This window comes from Hemisphaericaspora subhashii (genome assembly GCF_019202705.1).
Source record: "Hemisphaericaspora subhashii strain CBS 10753 chromosome Unknown scaffold15, whole genome shotgun sequence".
Lineage (NCBI taxonomy): Eukaryota > Fungi > Ascomycota > Pichiomycetes > Serinales > Debaryomycetaceae > Hemisphaericaspora > Hemisphaericaspora subhashii.
The window spans coordinates 40,787-54,170 of record NW_026057436.1 but is presented as its reverse complement, the minus strand read 5'-3'; the positions used below and the strand labels follow the sequence as shown (position 1 = coordinate 54,170).

The 13,384-nt window shown below is 36.0% G+C and overlaps 6 protein-coding genes across 6 annotated transcripts; 3 read left to right on the top strand and 3 right to left on the bottom strand. All coding sequences in view use genetic code 12, as the record gives it.

Annotated features, from left to right (window-relative positions):
- ATG15 (triglyceride lipase) lies at window positions 1-1,794 on the bottom strand (the record flags this gene model as incomplete). Its single annotated transcript, XM_049409730.1, has 1 exon — window positions 1-1,794. One exon carries the CDS (start codon window positions 1,792-1,794, stop codon window positions 1-3), a length of 1,794 nt encoding a protein of 597 aa, XP_049261057.1.
- A 328-nt stretch (window positions 1,795-2,122) lies between these two features.
- J8A68_005640 (putative pyridoxal kinase) lies at window positions 2,123-3,028 on the bottom strand (the record flags this gene model as incomplete). Its single annotated transcript, XM_049409728.1, has 1 exon — window positions 2,123-3,028. The coding sequence occupies one exon, from the start codon at window positions 3,026-3,028 to the stop codon at window positions 2,123-2,125; it is 906 nt and encodes a 301-aa protein (XP_049261056.1).
- A 310-nt stretch (window positions 3,029-3,338) lies between these two features.
- Window positions 3,339-6,830, top strand: SEC12 (Sec12p; the record flags this gene model as incomplete). Its single annotated transcript, XM_049409727.1, has 1 exon — window positions 3,339-6,830. The coding sequence occupies one exon, from the start codon at window positions 3,339-3,341 to the stop codon at window positions 6,828-6,830; it is 3,492 nt and encodes a 1,163-aa protein (XP_049261055.1).
- Window positions 6,831-7,173: 343 nt separating this feature from the next.
- RAD18 (E3 ubiquitin-protein ligase) lies at window positions 7,174-8,460 on the top strand (the record flags this gene model as incomplete). Its single annotated transcript, XM_049409726.1, has 1 exon — window positions 7,174-8,460. One exon carries the CDS (start codon window positions 7,174-7,176, stop codon window positions 8,458-8,460), a length of 1,287 nt encoding a protein of 428 aa, XP_049261054.1.
- A 538-nt stretch (window positions 8,461-8,998) lies between these two features.
- J8A68_005637 (uncharacterized protein) lies at window positions 8,999-10,564 on the top strand (the record flags this gene model as incomplete). Its single annotated transcript, XM_049409725.1, has 1 exon — window positions 8,999-10,564. The coding sequence occupies one exon, from the start codon at window positions 8,999-9,001 to the stop codon at window positions 10,562-10,564; it is 1,566 nt and encodes a 521-aa protein (XP_049261053.1).
- A 1,488-nt stretch (window positions 10,565-12,052) lies between these two features.
- Window positions 12,053-13,264, bottom strand: J8A68_005636 (uncharacterized protein; the record flags this gene model as incomplete). The annotated part of the gene is made up of 1 exon (XM_049409724.1): window positions 12,053-13,264. The coding sequence occupies one exon, from the start codon at window positions 13,262-13,264 to the stop codon at window positions 12,053-12,055; it is 1,212 nt and encodes a 403-aa protein (XP_049261052.1).
- Between the last annotated feature and the right edge of the window lie 120 nt (window positions 13,265-13,384).

Sequence of the window (13,384 nt, the reverse complement as noted above, 5' to 3'; positions counted from 1 at the left end):
TCATACCATTCTCTTCTTCTTATCACCATCATCACCCTCACCATCAGCTTCATGTCCCCATTCAATACACCAGCCATACCATGTTCTCTTTAAACACTTTTCTGGTTCATCCGGAGGTTCACTTGAAGTTGGCACCACAGTAGATTCAGTTCCTGTCTTCGTCCCATCTCCTTCATTTGTGCTTGATGTTCTTAACGTAGAACTCTTCCTACGAGGAAGTGGTTTTAATGGATTAGGTAACTCCGGTTCATCATCTTCATCATCATCATGAGCCACAAATCTCCAATTGAAACAATCACGACATGGAGGTTGTTCTATACATTTGGCAGTATCATTATATGCCAATATCACATCATCAATCACAGTATGAATACGATGGTTTAGGATATTAACTCTCCAACCTAAATCACCAACCACGTCATAAACACATTGTAAACCAGTATGACAGGAGGTTTCCATAGCATATCCCCCAGCATTACATGTACTTGATGCACCATTACAAACTCCCATATAGATTGGATCGGCGGTGTTTCCAATATGCCAAACATTTTCCATATATGATGGAATTCCAGGTGGGAAAGGTAAATGCAATCTTTGAGTAGCTAACATTTCTCCAGGAGCTTCAAATGCAACAACTGGTAATCCAAATGTTCGTCCTAATAATGATGCAAGTGCACCACCTAATGAATGTCCAGTTACCCAAATATCATGTTTATCGGGTGGATATAACGCAGTTACATTATTATATAAATCCAAAACTGCAGCATAATATCTATCTTCTTTGACTAATTCCTTTTCAAGACAATCTTGATTACATGTATATGCTTTTTCATAACAATCACACACGGTTGTCCACATATATCCAACCCTGGCACAACAACATGAAAATAATAAATTATCATTTAATTTATCATTGACGGCAGTTTCATCACTACCTCCACCCGGTAACCCGGCACCTGAAGTCCCCTTAATCCCAATCACCACGGTTTTATTATCCTTACTAACAAACACATGTCCTCTAATCCCGACATCATTCCACCCAAAATCAATCTCGCCATTTATGTCTGGGATATAATCACCCAAATCCACCCAATCCGATTTCTTCTTCTCATCTTCATTCAAAGGAAGACGAACATATGCATTTGAAGAAATGGTAGCTAAAGAAATAAGAGTATTACGATCAGTTATATTCGGGACCCTGATTTCTTCATCTATCCATTCCAAAGAAATTGGAACCTTGTTCTTAATGCTGGTGTCGGTGACATAATTAAGATATGATTTGACAAAATTTGGTTCATGACGATGTTTTAATCTGGTAGATATTCCTGCGTGTTTCTTGATTGGTAATTGAATCGTGAATGGATTCTTACCATGATGAACTTTGGGCCAATCCATTTGTGTATAGACTTGATCGAAATCATTCATACCTTCAATATGTTGATCACCACCCAGAGATTGTAATTCTTCAGTTAGTGTTGTGAAATAAGTATAATGTTTAGCGATATATTCTGGGGTAATATCTAATCGACGATGGATTTTATGATTGTTATTATGTGGTCCTGTTCCATGATGGAAAATATGCTTTAGTTGTAGTGTTTCAGATGCATCCAAATTATCTGAGGCTATATAGGTTTGATATAAGGTAGTTTGTTGAAGCTTATTAGTGATCTTGGAGTGGTTTGTTGTAATTATAAATAAGAATGATATCAATATAAACCATACTATTCCTTTGGATGGCAATCGATTACACCACGAGCAATTATTGGTACGTTTTGTCTGTTTCTCTTGTGGCATTTGAATATTGTTTGTGTTGTATCGTTTAATTATAATCTTGGAAGTGGCAAGTCTCTGTTAAAAAGAAGTTGTAAGGTAAGTGTGTGTAGGAGTATGTTGAAGCAAATCAACTTAGAAGGAAAGATAAGAAAGATCGGTCATGTGTGTCTAGATCTGGCTGTGATTCTTTTTTTTTTTCTTTCTGGTTGGCGGGGAGACAAAAAGATGACGCTACCAAATTTTTGGAATTGTTGGGATTAGAAGATCGAGGTTACATTACAATAGGGATATCTATGCTTTTTATATATTGTTGTATTTATATATCTATGCTTTTTATATATTGTTGTATTTATAAATAAACTACTTCTTCTATTAATTCCAAAGTATGGTTTTCAAGTAAGACATCCTTTGCTGCAATTACTCGAATATCTTTAACTAATGTCACTTCTTTATCTTGATTATTTGTCTGATTTAATTCATCTTGATAACTGAAATCAAGTATTTTATGTAACTTGGTAACAGTATCTGAAATTACTTCAGGAGTAATTCTATATTCATTATCATAATACGAATTGGCCAATATAGCAGTGAATAAATCCCCAGATCCATTGAAATTACACGGGATTTGTCGTATGGGTATATAGAACGTCTTTCCTGACTCTTTTGAATATGATACACAATACAATTCTTCGTCGATATGTATTGATGATATCACAAGGTTATCAACCTTATATAATTCATTAAATCTATTAACTGCCTCTTTTATACTATCCCAGCTAGTAACCTTAACCCCACTTAACGTTTCAAATTCAAATTGATTTGGAGTAGTCAATGAAACATGTCCACTTGCAAATATGTCTTTGTATACAGGTATGACTTTCTCAGAAACATATAAACGTCCATTGTCACCAAGTACTGGATCCACTATCCATTTCGGTTTTTCGGGACCATGCATAATATTTAAGATCTCATTCTTAACAACTTCCAAAACATCTGCATTGGGAGTATAACCTGTTAAAATAATATCATAATGATTGAATTTAAGAATCTTGGATAATCCCGCTAAGATATCACTAACCAATTCTGCCAGTGATGCTGTACCACTGAATGATCCATATCCTGGATGATTCGAATAATTGGTTGTATTCAATGCATCAACATCCCATCCTGTATATTGTAGTGGAAATACCATGGCTCGGTTTCCTACATATCCATGAACGACATGAGACAGAATAGATAGTAGAGATTTGTTCATTGTGGATACTCTGTTTCTGGATAAAGAGATGGAAGTTCAACAATCTAATCAAACGATGAAAATTTTGGATGCAAGATAATGAGACATTTATTGCGACATTCTATGACCGAAATTTCAATGGACGACATTATTCATTGTTTGTTGTTCTTTTTATTTTTGCAGTTTCAAATTGCGACGTGTATTAACCGAACAGCTCAGTTGTTCTTTTTTTTTTGACAACCAACATCTTTAACTTCAATATTTGATCCTCCAAAAGGACACCCAATTTGTTAATAAAATAATTCATTCAAAAGCAAGAAGAACCCAAATAATGTCAATTAAACAATCGGCAAATATCAATGTTGGATATCCGATTCTTGCTACAAAATTTATAGATAATAAAACAATACTAGTTGCCGGTGGTGGTGGTGAAGGTAAGCATGGAGTACCAAACAATATAACTGCCATTAGATGTGGATTTAAAGTTTCTGATCATGGAAGAATATTACAAAAGTTTAGAGAAATCAAATTACCTGCAAATGAAGATAGTCCGCAATGTTTGGATACTTGTAGAATGGATGAAGAGGCACAATTCAATATTCTAATTGGTTGTAATCAAAGTTATGAATTACTTTCACAAATGAATATTAATAATAATGTTAGGAAATATATCTATACTAAAGATGAGCATTTACGATTTGTTGATGCAGCTCAATTTGAAGAAGAGATCAATGCTGATGCTGGAGATTATCCAAAAGTCATGAGGGTATCAAATGATAACTCAATAGCTTGTCTTTTAACATCCACGGTTCCATCTCAACTTTATATCTTCAATCCTGATCTGTTGGATTTGAAATATAAATACAAACCAGAAAGACAAGTTGAAATTAAAGATGTGGCATTGAGTCCTGGGACTGGGAAAACCATATGTTTCATTTCCTCATCCTCGTCTATCGACACAGTTTCTTCCGATAATGGGACATTAATCTCCACTACCACCCAAATTCCCAAAGTAGCGAAACAATTGCAACAATATATACTTTCTAAATTGAAATTTATTAATGAAGATGAAGTGATCATAACAGCAAGTGTACGTGGTGGAAAAGGGGCAACATTGTTAAAGTATAATATCAAAACAAATAGACTCATAAAAGCAAAAATCATATCCAAAAAATTCAATAATATCGTGGGGTTAGACATTTCCTTAGCTAGAGATTTAATTGCTGTAGTGGGAAATGATTTGAGTTTGACTTTGATTAAATTATCTACATTTAATGTTTTAACTACCATGAAAAATTTGCATGAATTTGCAATTACAAGTGTTGCATTTTCACCCAATGGAACCAAATTAGCAACTGGTAGTGCTGCTAATACTTTGCATGTTTTAAAAATACCACGCGATTATGGTTCTAGTGGATCTGTCTTTGGTGCTATTGGTACTTTGATCCATTATTTCTTCACTATCGTTTTGATTGCAGCTTTGGGTGTTGTGATTCAAAATGCCCATGAAAATGGTAAATTGGATGGATTGGTTGGATATTCTCAACAAATGGGATTGGAATATGGTAAGCTTGGTTTTGAATATGGTAAAACTGGTTTTGGTATTGCTGAAGAATATGCCAAAAGGTATGGTAATCAAGGTTATCAATTTATAAAAGAAAAATTCCAAGGTGAAAATATTGATGGAGATGATCAAACTAAAGAATATTTCACAATGGATGAATGGAATGAAGATTCAACTTTTACAGCATCAACTTTGAAGGATAGGGTAACTGAAGTTACCAGAAATATTGATGCGGATACCAAGAAGTCTGGGTTTAAGAGTGAAACATTATTCAAAGACAAAGATAACTATGTTAAACAATCAATCATTGAAGACAATATTCCTGAAGCAGTTACTCCTCCAGCATCAATTGAAACATCGACCAAATCGCCTGTTTCTTCCATCCACAAAAGAAAGTCTACCATTCCAGCTCCAAAAAAAGTTGTAGTTGAAAATAAGTCTCAAACCAAGTCAGATGCAACATCATCCAAATCAGTTCAAACCAGTGTTACCATTCCTGCTCCAAAATCTGTTGAAATTGAAAAGAAGTCGCAGATCAAGCCAGATACGGTTTCATCCAAATCAGTTCAAACTAGTCCTACTATCCAATCTTCATCCCTGGTTCAAGTTCCATCGGAATCTCCGCAAGTACCTCATTTTGAAGAACAACAAGAAATTCCTGGACATAATGATACAGTAATCGATTCTGAACTGTCATTCGTGGATCCAAATACGATTGTTGAAGAAGGCAACCAAGCCGACTCAGTACCTCGTGGTGATGATGAAGAAGAAGAAGAACATGAGATTGAATTTGTTGAAGTAGTTGAAGAAGTGGAAGAGGAGGACGAAGAAGAACCAGAGAAACCTATTTCTGTAGAATCATCTGTGGAAGCCACTACTCAAGTGAATCAAACTACGTCAATTACCGTTGAAAAAGACCATGAAGATACAGAAGTCATTGAGGAATTTATTGAAGAAGTGGTTGAAGATGTGGGAAAAGAATCACCACTTGACAACAGTGAAGAAATCCAAGAATCGAACTCTTCTAATATCCCAACTGAATCAAATGTCAAAGCTGAGAAAGAAGACAAAGTAGAAACATCCGAAGTTGCACCATCTATTTCTGCAAGCAAATTAGAAGAACCTGTCGTTGAAGAATCAAGCACTGTATCCCCAGTTGTTGAAGTCTCTCAAGAACAACAATCTCCTGTTGGAACTGAAAAAGAAATCCAAAGCTCCTCTGTTGAATCCTCCGTTGTTATTGAAAGTACCGTGGCTCCTTCTTCTGCTGTTGCAATCCCTGATACCGTTTCTACATCATCAATTGAACCTTCCCATGTTTCTCATGAAGATGCTGAAATTCCAGATGAACCCTCCGTTGAAGAAAAGTTAGATGCTAAGGTTTCTGAAGAGGCATCAGTACCAGATAAAGGACTGGTTGCCAACGCTGAACCATTACGTGAGCCTGAAGTTAAACCAATTGGAACCCCAGTTGTTGCAGATAAAGAACATGTTCAATCTTCGTCATTAGAGACTGAAGAAACTATTCAAGCTTCGTCATTTGAGACTGAAGAAACTGTTCAAGCTTCGTCATTAAAGACTGAAGAAACTGTTCAAGCTTCATCTTCAAGCACATCTGAATCTGATGCCGAGACTTCTATTGAAACCATATTACATGTGTCCCCTGGTTTGTCAAAAGAAGTAGCTGAAAAGCTTGTGGAAGAATTATCTATCGAGCAGGCTTCCAAATTGGTTGAAACTAGTATAGTTGAACCATCTACCGAGACCCTATTACATGTACGCCAGGGCTTATCCAAGGAAATAGCTGATAAGCTTGGGGAGAAATCATCCGTCGAAGAATCTTCCAAATCGGCTGAAACTAGTACGGTTGAGCCAGCGAGTGAATCTGTTTTGCATGTGTCCTCGGGATTGTCAAAGGAAGCAACTGAAAAGCTTGAGGAAATATCATCCATCGAAGAATCTTCCGAATCAGTTGAAACTAGTACCGTCGTGTCATCTACTGAATCTATTTTACATGTTTCCCCAGGTTTATCCCAGGAAGCAGCCGAGAAGCTTGAAGAAAAATCTTCCGTTGATCAATCGTCGAAGAGTGTTGAATCGTCACCAGCATCACAGGTTCAAGAAAATACCACATCTGAATCTACCAGTGTGTCATCTCGATCAAGGAAAGGAAGAGTTGTAACAAGAACTAGAACCGTGAAAAAGCCAAAAAGTAAACCACCAATTGAGAAAGTCCCAATTGAAAAAGATGAATTATAAAAAATACAAAACCATTGATTTTTTGGAATAAAATAAAAAGTTAGTTTGAGATTATATTTGATTTTAATTTACATACTTATATATGTATATAATTAGGCATTTTACCATTTTATTAGAAATTCTAATGTTAATTAATTAATTTTTAGATTCAAATTATAGCAATTTCAATTGTTAGCAATTTATTATTTTTTTATTTTTTTTGGCTTCTTCTTTGCCTCTGTTGATTCCAAGACGCGCGATATCAAATTAACTTAAATAATTTTCTTAATGAATAGATCATCTTCATTTATCAAAGAGCCCATATCCATAGTTTTATTGTTATAGACCTGCACTCTATGTTAATATGAGTGCTAACCCTTTTACAAAGCATCTAGGGGATGTTACAGATCCAACAGATTTTAGAAATACCAGACTCCCTGTACTTGCAGAACTTGATGTCCTTGAGAGATGCTATATATGCAAAGAGTTCTTCCGAGCTCCCGTTTCAACAACCTGTAATCATACCTTTTGTTCACAATGTATCCGAGAATATCTAATAACTAATAATCTATGTCCTTTATGCAAATCAGAAGTATTTGAAAGTAATTTGAGACGCGATGTTTTGTTGGAAGAAATCGTGACTTGCTATTCAAAGATACGACCACATCTTTTAAAATTGATAAAGAAGGATCCAATAAAAGATGATGAGAGAATAGAAGTAGTTGCGAGTACTAAGAAACGACAGTTGGAAGACGTGGATATTATAGAAATTGCATCAGATGACGGAGCAAGTAGTGATGAGAATAAACGAATGAAAATGGAACCATCCTCAAGTGATTTACAAGATATTCCTAGCATCCCTAGTAGTGATGATTTAGTTTCATGTCCTGTATGTGAAATGCAGATGTCTGCTGAAGTCTTGCAAAACAGCCATATTGATGATTGTTTGAATGGGAAAGTTCCGAGACGAAGTATCACTAGGATCACCTCCAAAACGAAGCAGTCACCTAGAAATTCGATCTCATCATTCTTCAAGCCTGTATCAAGTACACCAGTACGATCATCGCCCTCCCCTAGTCCACCGACAACATTAGGTAATGCGGACTATTATTTTAATGAAACAACGAAGCAAACTCTTGAGACAAAACGACTTTCGAAGCTTGATTTTCTGTCATTAACTACACCAAAGCTCAAGGAGAAACTTTCAGCATTGAAACTACCAACACAAGGTACCCGAAATCAATTAGAATTAAGATATAATCAATACTTTGTGTTGTATAATTCGAATCTTGATAGTAATAGACCAATTTCCGATAAGATTTTAAGGCAAAGATTGAATCAATGGGAATTATCACATCTGGCATTTAATAACCAAAACGGTGGTTTGTTTAGAAGTCGAAGTAGCATTAGCAATAAGTCAATTACTGATAAGAATTTCCTGGTAAAAGAATGGATGGATGCTTATCAACAAGAATTCAGAGAGTTGATTAAGGTGGCTAAAAAATCTGCCAAGCGGTCCCGCACTGAACGTGCCACAGTTAGTAGTCAACAGAAAGAAGATGTGACTGAAGATAGCTCCAGCCCAGGAACAAGTGATACTAAAAATAAGTCTAGCTTCAGTGGAAATAGAATCTTCTGCGGCAGAAAATGAGCTTAAATTGGATATGACCGAGAGTCCATTGTTTGTAATGGATGACTTAGCCGGGCCCAAAAACAAAGGCACATAACGGTTGACATATTTTTTATAGAGTGTCTTCCCACCTCCCGCTCTAATTTGGATCCGTTTGTTTCCCAGTAATTTGTATATATATTATCTTGCATATTTAGGTTAATTGTAATACGTATCTGAACCATATCATTAGCCCTAGATCTGCCTTATCAAAACCACTTTAGGGTAATCTCCTGGTGTGATGTCTCGGACCCAAACCCGCGCGATTTTGGAACCGAAAAAAAACCACACATCACATCATTAAAATTAATTCCGCAATAATTTTGAATTTCAACGGAATAACTGGAATTTCAAAAATCTGTCAGATTATCATTCAATTTTTAAACGAAAACGGAAAATGATTCAAAAATAGATTCTTTTTAGTTTCGGATCTGTCATTTCTTTTTCTTTCAATATTCATTATCATCCTTAGATTTCAAAGAAAGAATCAAGTCATCTCGCTATTAATAGAATAATCGCCATGGATGATAGTCTATATTTAACCACTTATGAAGCTGCCTTGGCAGTGGTTGCAACCGCAATGAAGAAATCACGGTTGCGAATAGATACATTAATCATTAATTCCCTTATTGGAGGAATATTGTTTGCATCTGGTGGAATGCTACATACAACAGTTGGGTCCACATTACCTGAAGTTTATCAGAATAACCCTGGAATTATACTGATCTTGGCAGGGTTTTGTTATCCTATTGGGCTATTCTATGTTGTGATTATCGGGGTTGATTTATTTAATTCAAATGTGTTGTTTTTCAGTACAGCCTTATGTAGAGGAGCGGTATCAGTTTTAGATTTGTTGATAAGTTGGATTGTTAGTTGGACCTTTAACCTTGTTGGGAATATCTTCGTTGTATATATATTCAGTCATTATTCTGGCATTTCTAGAAGTGAAAGTATGATAACGGGGACTATTGAAATTGCTGTTGCAAAAAGCTCCGGTTCTTTTGTTCAAATATTTATTAGAGCAATTGCTGGAAATTTCTATGTTTGTTTGGGTATCTTCTTGCAATTAATGGCAAAACCAATTCATGTTAAGTTTTTAATGTTGTTACTTCCTATTCTCACATTTGTCACTATTGGTTTCACCCATTGTATCGCTGACATGTATATTATGATTGTTGGTTTAATCAATGGAGCTCCAATATCAGTTGCAACGACAATCTGGAAAGTTTTTATACCAGCCACTTTGGGAAACATAGTAGGAGGATCATTTTATGGAATTGTAGTTACATGGTATTTACATATTTACGTTGTTGAACAAGATCGAAAGAAATTGAAATTACCAAAGTATGAAGTCAGAGATGAACAACCTGAATTGAATATGGATTCAAGAGTTGTAAGACAAAAAAGTAGTCCTACATATGATGAAGTAGAGGAAAGTGACACTGATGATACCGATGAGAAACATGACGATTCGAGAAATCACGCTAGTGAAGGAACAGACTCACCAGATTCTGCAAGTTATCAACCACAACCATACTACGAAGATAACCGGGGACTAAGTTATTCCACAACGCGCGGTTCGGCATATTCTACATCAACCATACGCTCTCGCAACCACAGATCACCTAAAAACGTTTTTCCAGTATACGGCATGGGCCCACCATTAGCCAGAGAACGCACAATTGCTGATGGAAGGCGGCACTCAGTCCCGAAGAATTTTGTCGCAGATATCATGGGACCGGAAGATACAGAAGCGGAGGCTGAATATATCGGAGAAAAGTTGAAAAAAATCTTGAGCAATAAATCAACAAAGCAGCGAGATCTAGAAGCTGGACCTCCAAAAGCAAGGAGCCCACGACAATCGACTTCAAATCGCAGAGCGTCACAAGTACCGCCGACAAGATTCTCGTGGACCCTAAATGCAGATGATTTGCAGCTGGAAACACAATCAATTGCTTCTTCAGTTTCAGGTGTTCCTCGTACGAAGCCCAGTCTCATAAATCAATCTCAGCAACATCCCAGGAAAGTAAGTTTCGAACAGGACTTATCAGTCGTAGGTCTTCCAAGTACACTGAAGGAAAATTAAACTTTCAAAGCAAACATTTAGATAGAGCAATTAGAGTTAGAATCGTATATACCTTATTTATTTTATGCATATTAATGACCATCAATATAATTGACACTAAAAATAATAGCTTCATAAATCCATCAAATCAACCTTTATTGGAAATACAAAAAAATAATGGACGAGACAGGAATCGAACCAGTGACCTTTTGCTTGCAAGGCAAACGCGCTACCAACTACGCCACACGCCCTTTTGGTTGTTTTTGTTCATCGATCCGCAAGCCCGGTCCGGGTTTGATTACGTAATCCCGATTCTCATTTTATTGGATTATTTATAGCTTGAGAATACTTGATGGCATATGTTTTATATAAAACGAAGGCTCATAGATTCGTCTATTGGATGATAGAAGCCTGATTGTCAGAGACAAAGATTCCAGGATTTAGAAAATTGTCATGTGACCAAAGACCGGAATTTCTGTTTTGTATGGTAATAATTTCTTCGAGTGTTTCGATGGGCAATTCTTTCTTAAAAACTCATAAAGTCACTTGGAAGTTCTAGAAAGGGACGAATTCATAAGATATATTGTCTTTTCCGTGGAGATTTGTAAATTTTGTTGTTGTTTCTGGGGAGGATTTATATTTATTGCAAATTTTTGTTTATTTATCAGAGATATTTTGCAGCCATTTTTTCTAGTGCAACAATAAATTCCGAAGAACCTGTATAGTCGACTACAGATTGGGTCACCCATACTGACCGTACAATATCACAAGCTAATTGATCTATTGTGGATATAAAAGAATTAGGATCAAATCCCGTTTGGTTGTAAAAAAAACTTTTGTTGCAATCAAGAACTCTCTTTTATCTACCATGACAAAATGGACAACACTACATCCGGTAAGACTCCACTAGTCAGTTCATTTGTTAGATTGTTAATTTCGATTTCCATATCTTACTTTAGAAATTTCTACTAGTAATGGAGCCTACGTAAGATTTCCGTCAACCGAAGTTCATCAATTTTCTACTTCGGTGTTTAGTGCGTACTTAAAATACCAGAGTCATAAAAATCAAAGAAATAACATCTGCGGATATCTAAAAGAAGCCTTCTCTTATCAGGATAACCTTGCATTGCCTGTGCATAGATCCGCAATTAATCTAACGAACGAGGGGAGTGCGACATTTAGAACTATGTGGCTAGTAAAATATGTTGTGTTGCTGCAAGTTTTGCGCTTTCTTGTATTTTTTATGTATGTAATTTGCCACAAATTATTTTTTTGATACTTGCAAAATTTAGGTTGCAGCATTATCACCGAGACAGACTTTGTGTTATTTGTAATACGACTGTACACTGACTCCCAAGTCTGTCTATGGTCTTCGGCAGGTATAAACGGTTTGGTATAGAGATCTTTAAAAACTAGTGTGTATAGACCACTTGACAAGCGTATCAATTAAATCTTTCTAGAACTAACAATACAGTTAATTTCAAAGAAAATTCACAACTAACCTATTTACTATTTATATTTTACTTCCCTATAATTTCTCAATCTAAATTTCTTACCTTTCACCACGAAGGCAACTATAAAATCATATCTCCTTGCTAATTCCTTCTTACTTCTACATCCCATTATCCTTGCCAATAACCGACAATTTATTGCCTGTTGTCTTGTAATTCTTCTCAGTTTGACGATTTTTGTAAATTGAGACCATTTGTTGTTAGGCCAATAAGGATAGCGGATGCTTTTTGTTTGGGGATTTCCACTATGCTTCACCTTGATTGTTCGGTTTATTCTAGGACTTTTTGGATGTCGATATTCCAGGATATTGACGTCGGGTTCAGATATTTTGGACTTTTGGGTAACAGGTACAATGACCTCTGGGTCATATGTGTCTATATTTTGGGTATCAGATAATATCAATTCAAGTGGAGATACATAAGTATTTTGGACAACATGAAAATTGAATTCAGGCTCAACTTTATAAACCTTGTCAAGAGGTAGAATGAGATTTGGTTCAACTAGTAAATTGAGCTCAGGCTCTGATATAGTTCGTGGTTGGTAATTTGATTTTATTTTTCTTGCTCTATTCCTTCTGTCATTTCTTGGACTTCTTGTTTGTTTCGGGTTCATTTTTTCCTTTCGGATTAGTGATTCTGGGGTACAATTTGGAGAACGATAAATACTCCTCTCTAAAACCCCAGCATTGATTCCATATGAAGCCAATCCTGTTGAATTTTTCCCGAAAGTTTTGTCATACATACTTCCTCTGTCCTTAGTAGTGGAAGGTTGATTGGATTGGTTTATTCTGGGGTATTTGTGTTGGCTGATAGGAGAAGTGGTGACCAAATCAGGCCGGGCCAGTAAATGCGGGACAGCATGGAAAACGCCGAGGTCATGTTCACCCTTTTCAGATATGCCTTCATCTCTTGTTTTGGCTTGTGGGGTTTCTCTTTGCTTTTCAAGTCCTGATTGTTGTTTCGGAAAATCTGGCTTAGAAACTGATGTGAACTCAGACATAGTTCTACCAAGAGCTTTGGAATGTACTTCATTCTCTATGTGTCGTTTGTTATGCAATGAAAGTTGAGCAATCTTTCCTTGATCCGGTTTAGTTGGGACACTTTTACTTTGTGATGGAAGTTGGTTAACTTTATCAAAAGACCTTTTCTTAGTAGAAACGGCTTCTTTCTTCTTATCTCTCTCATTAGTTCGTTTTGAAACTTTATTCATGAATTCTTTTTCAGAGGGAGGACAACCTCTTTGATAATTACTCAGCTTGATTGTTTCCTTCACCAGCTTGAATTTTGATGAATCAATAGGAGTGGGAGTGTTTCCAATTGAATTGGACGA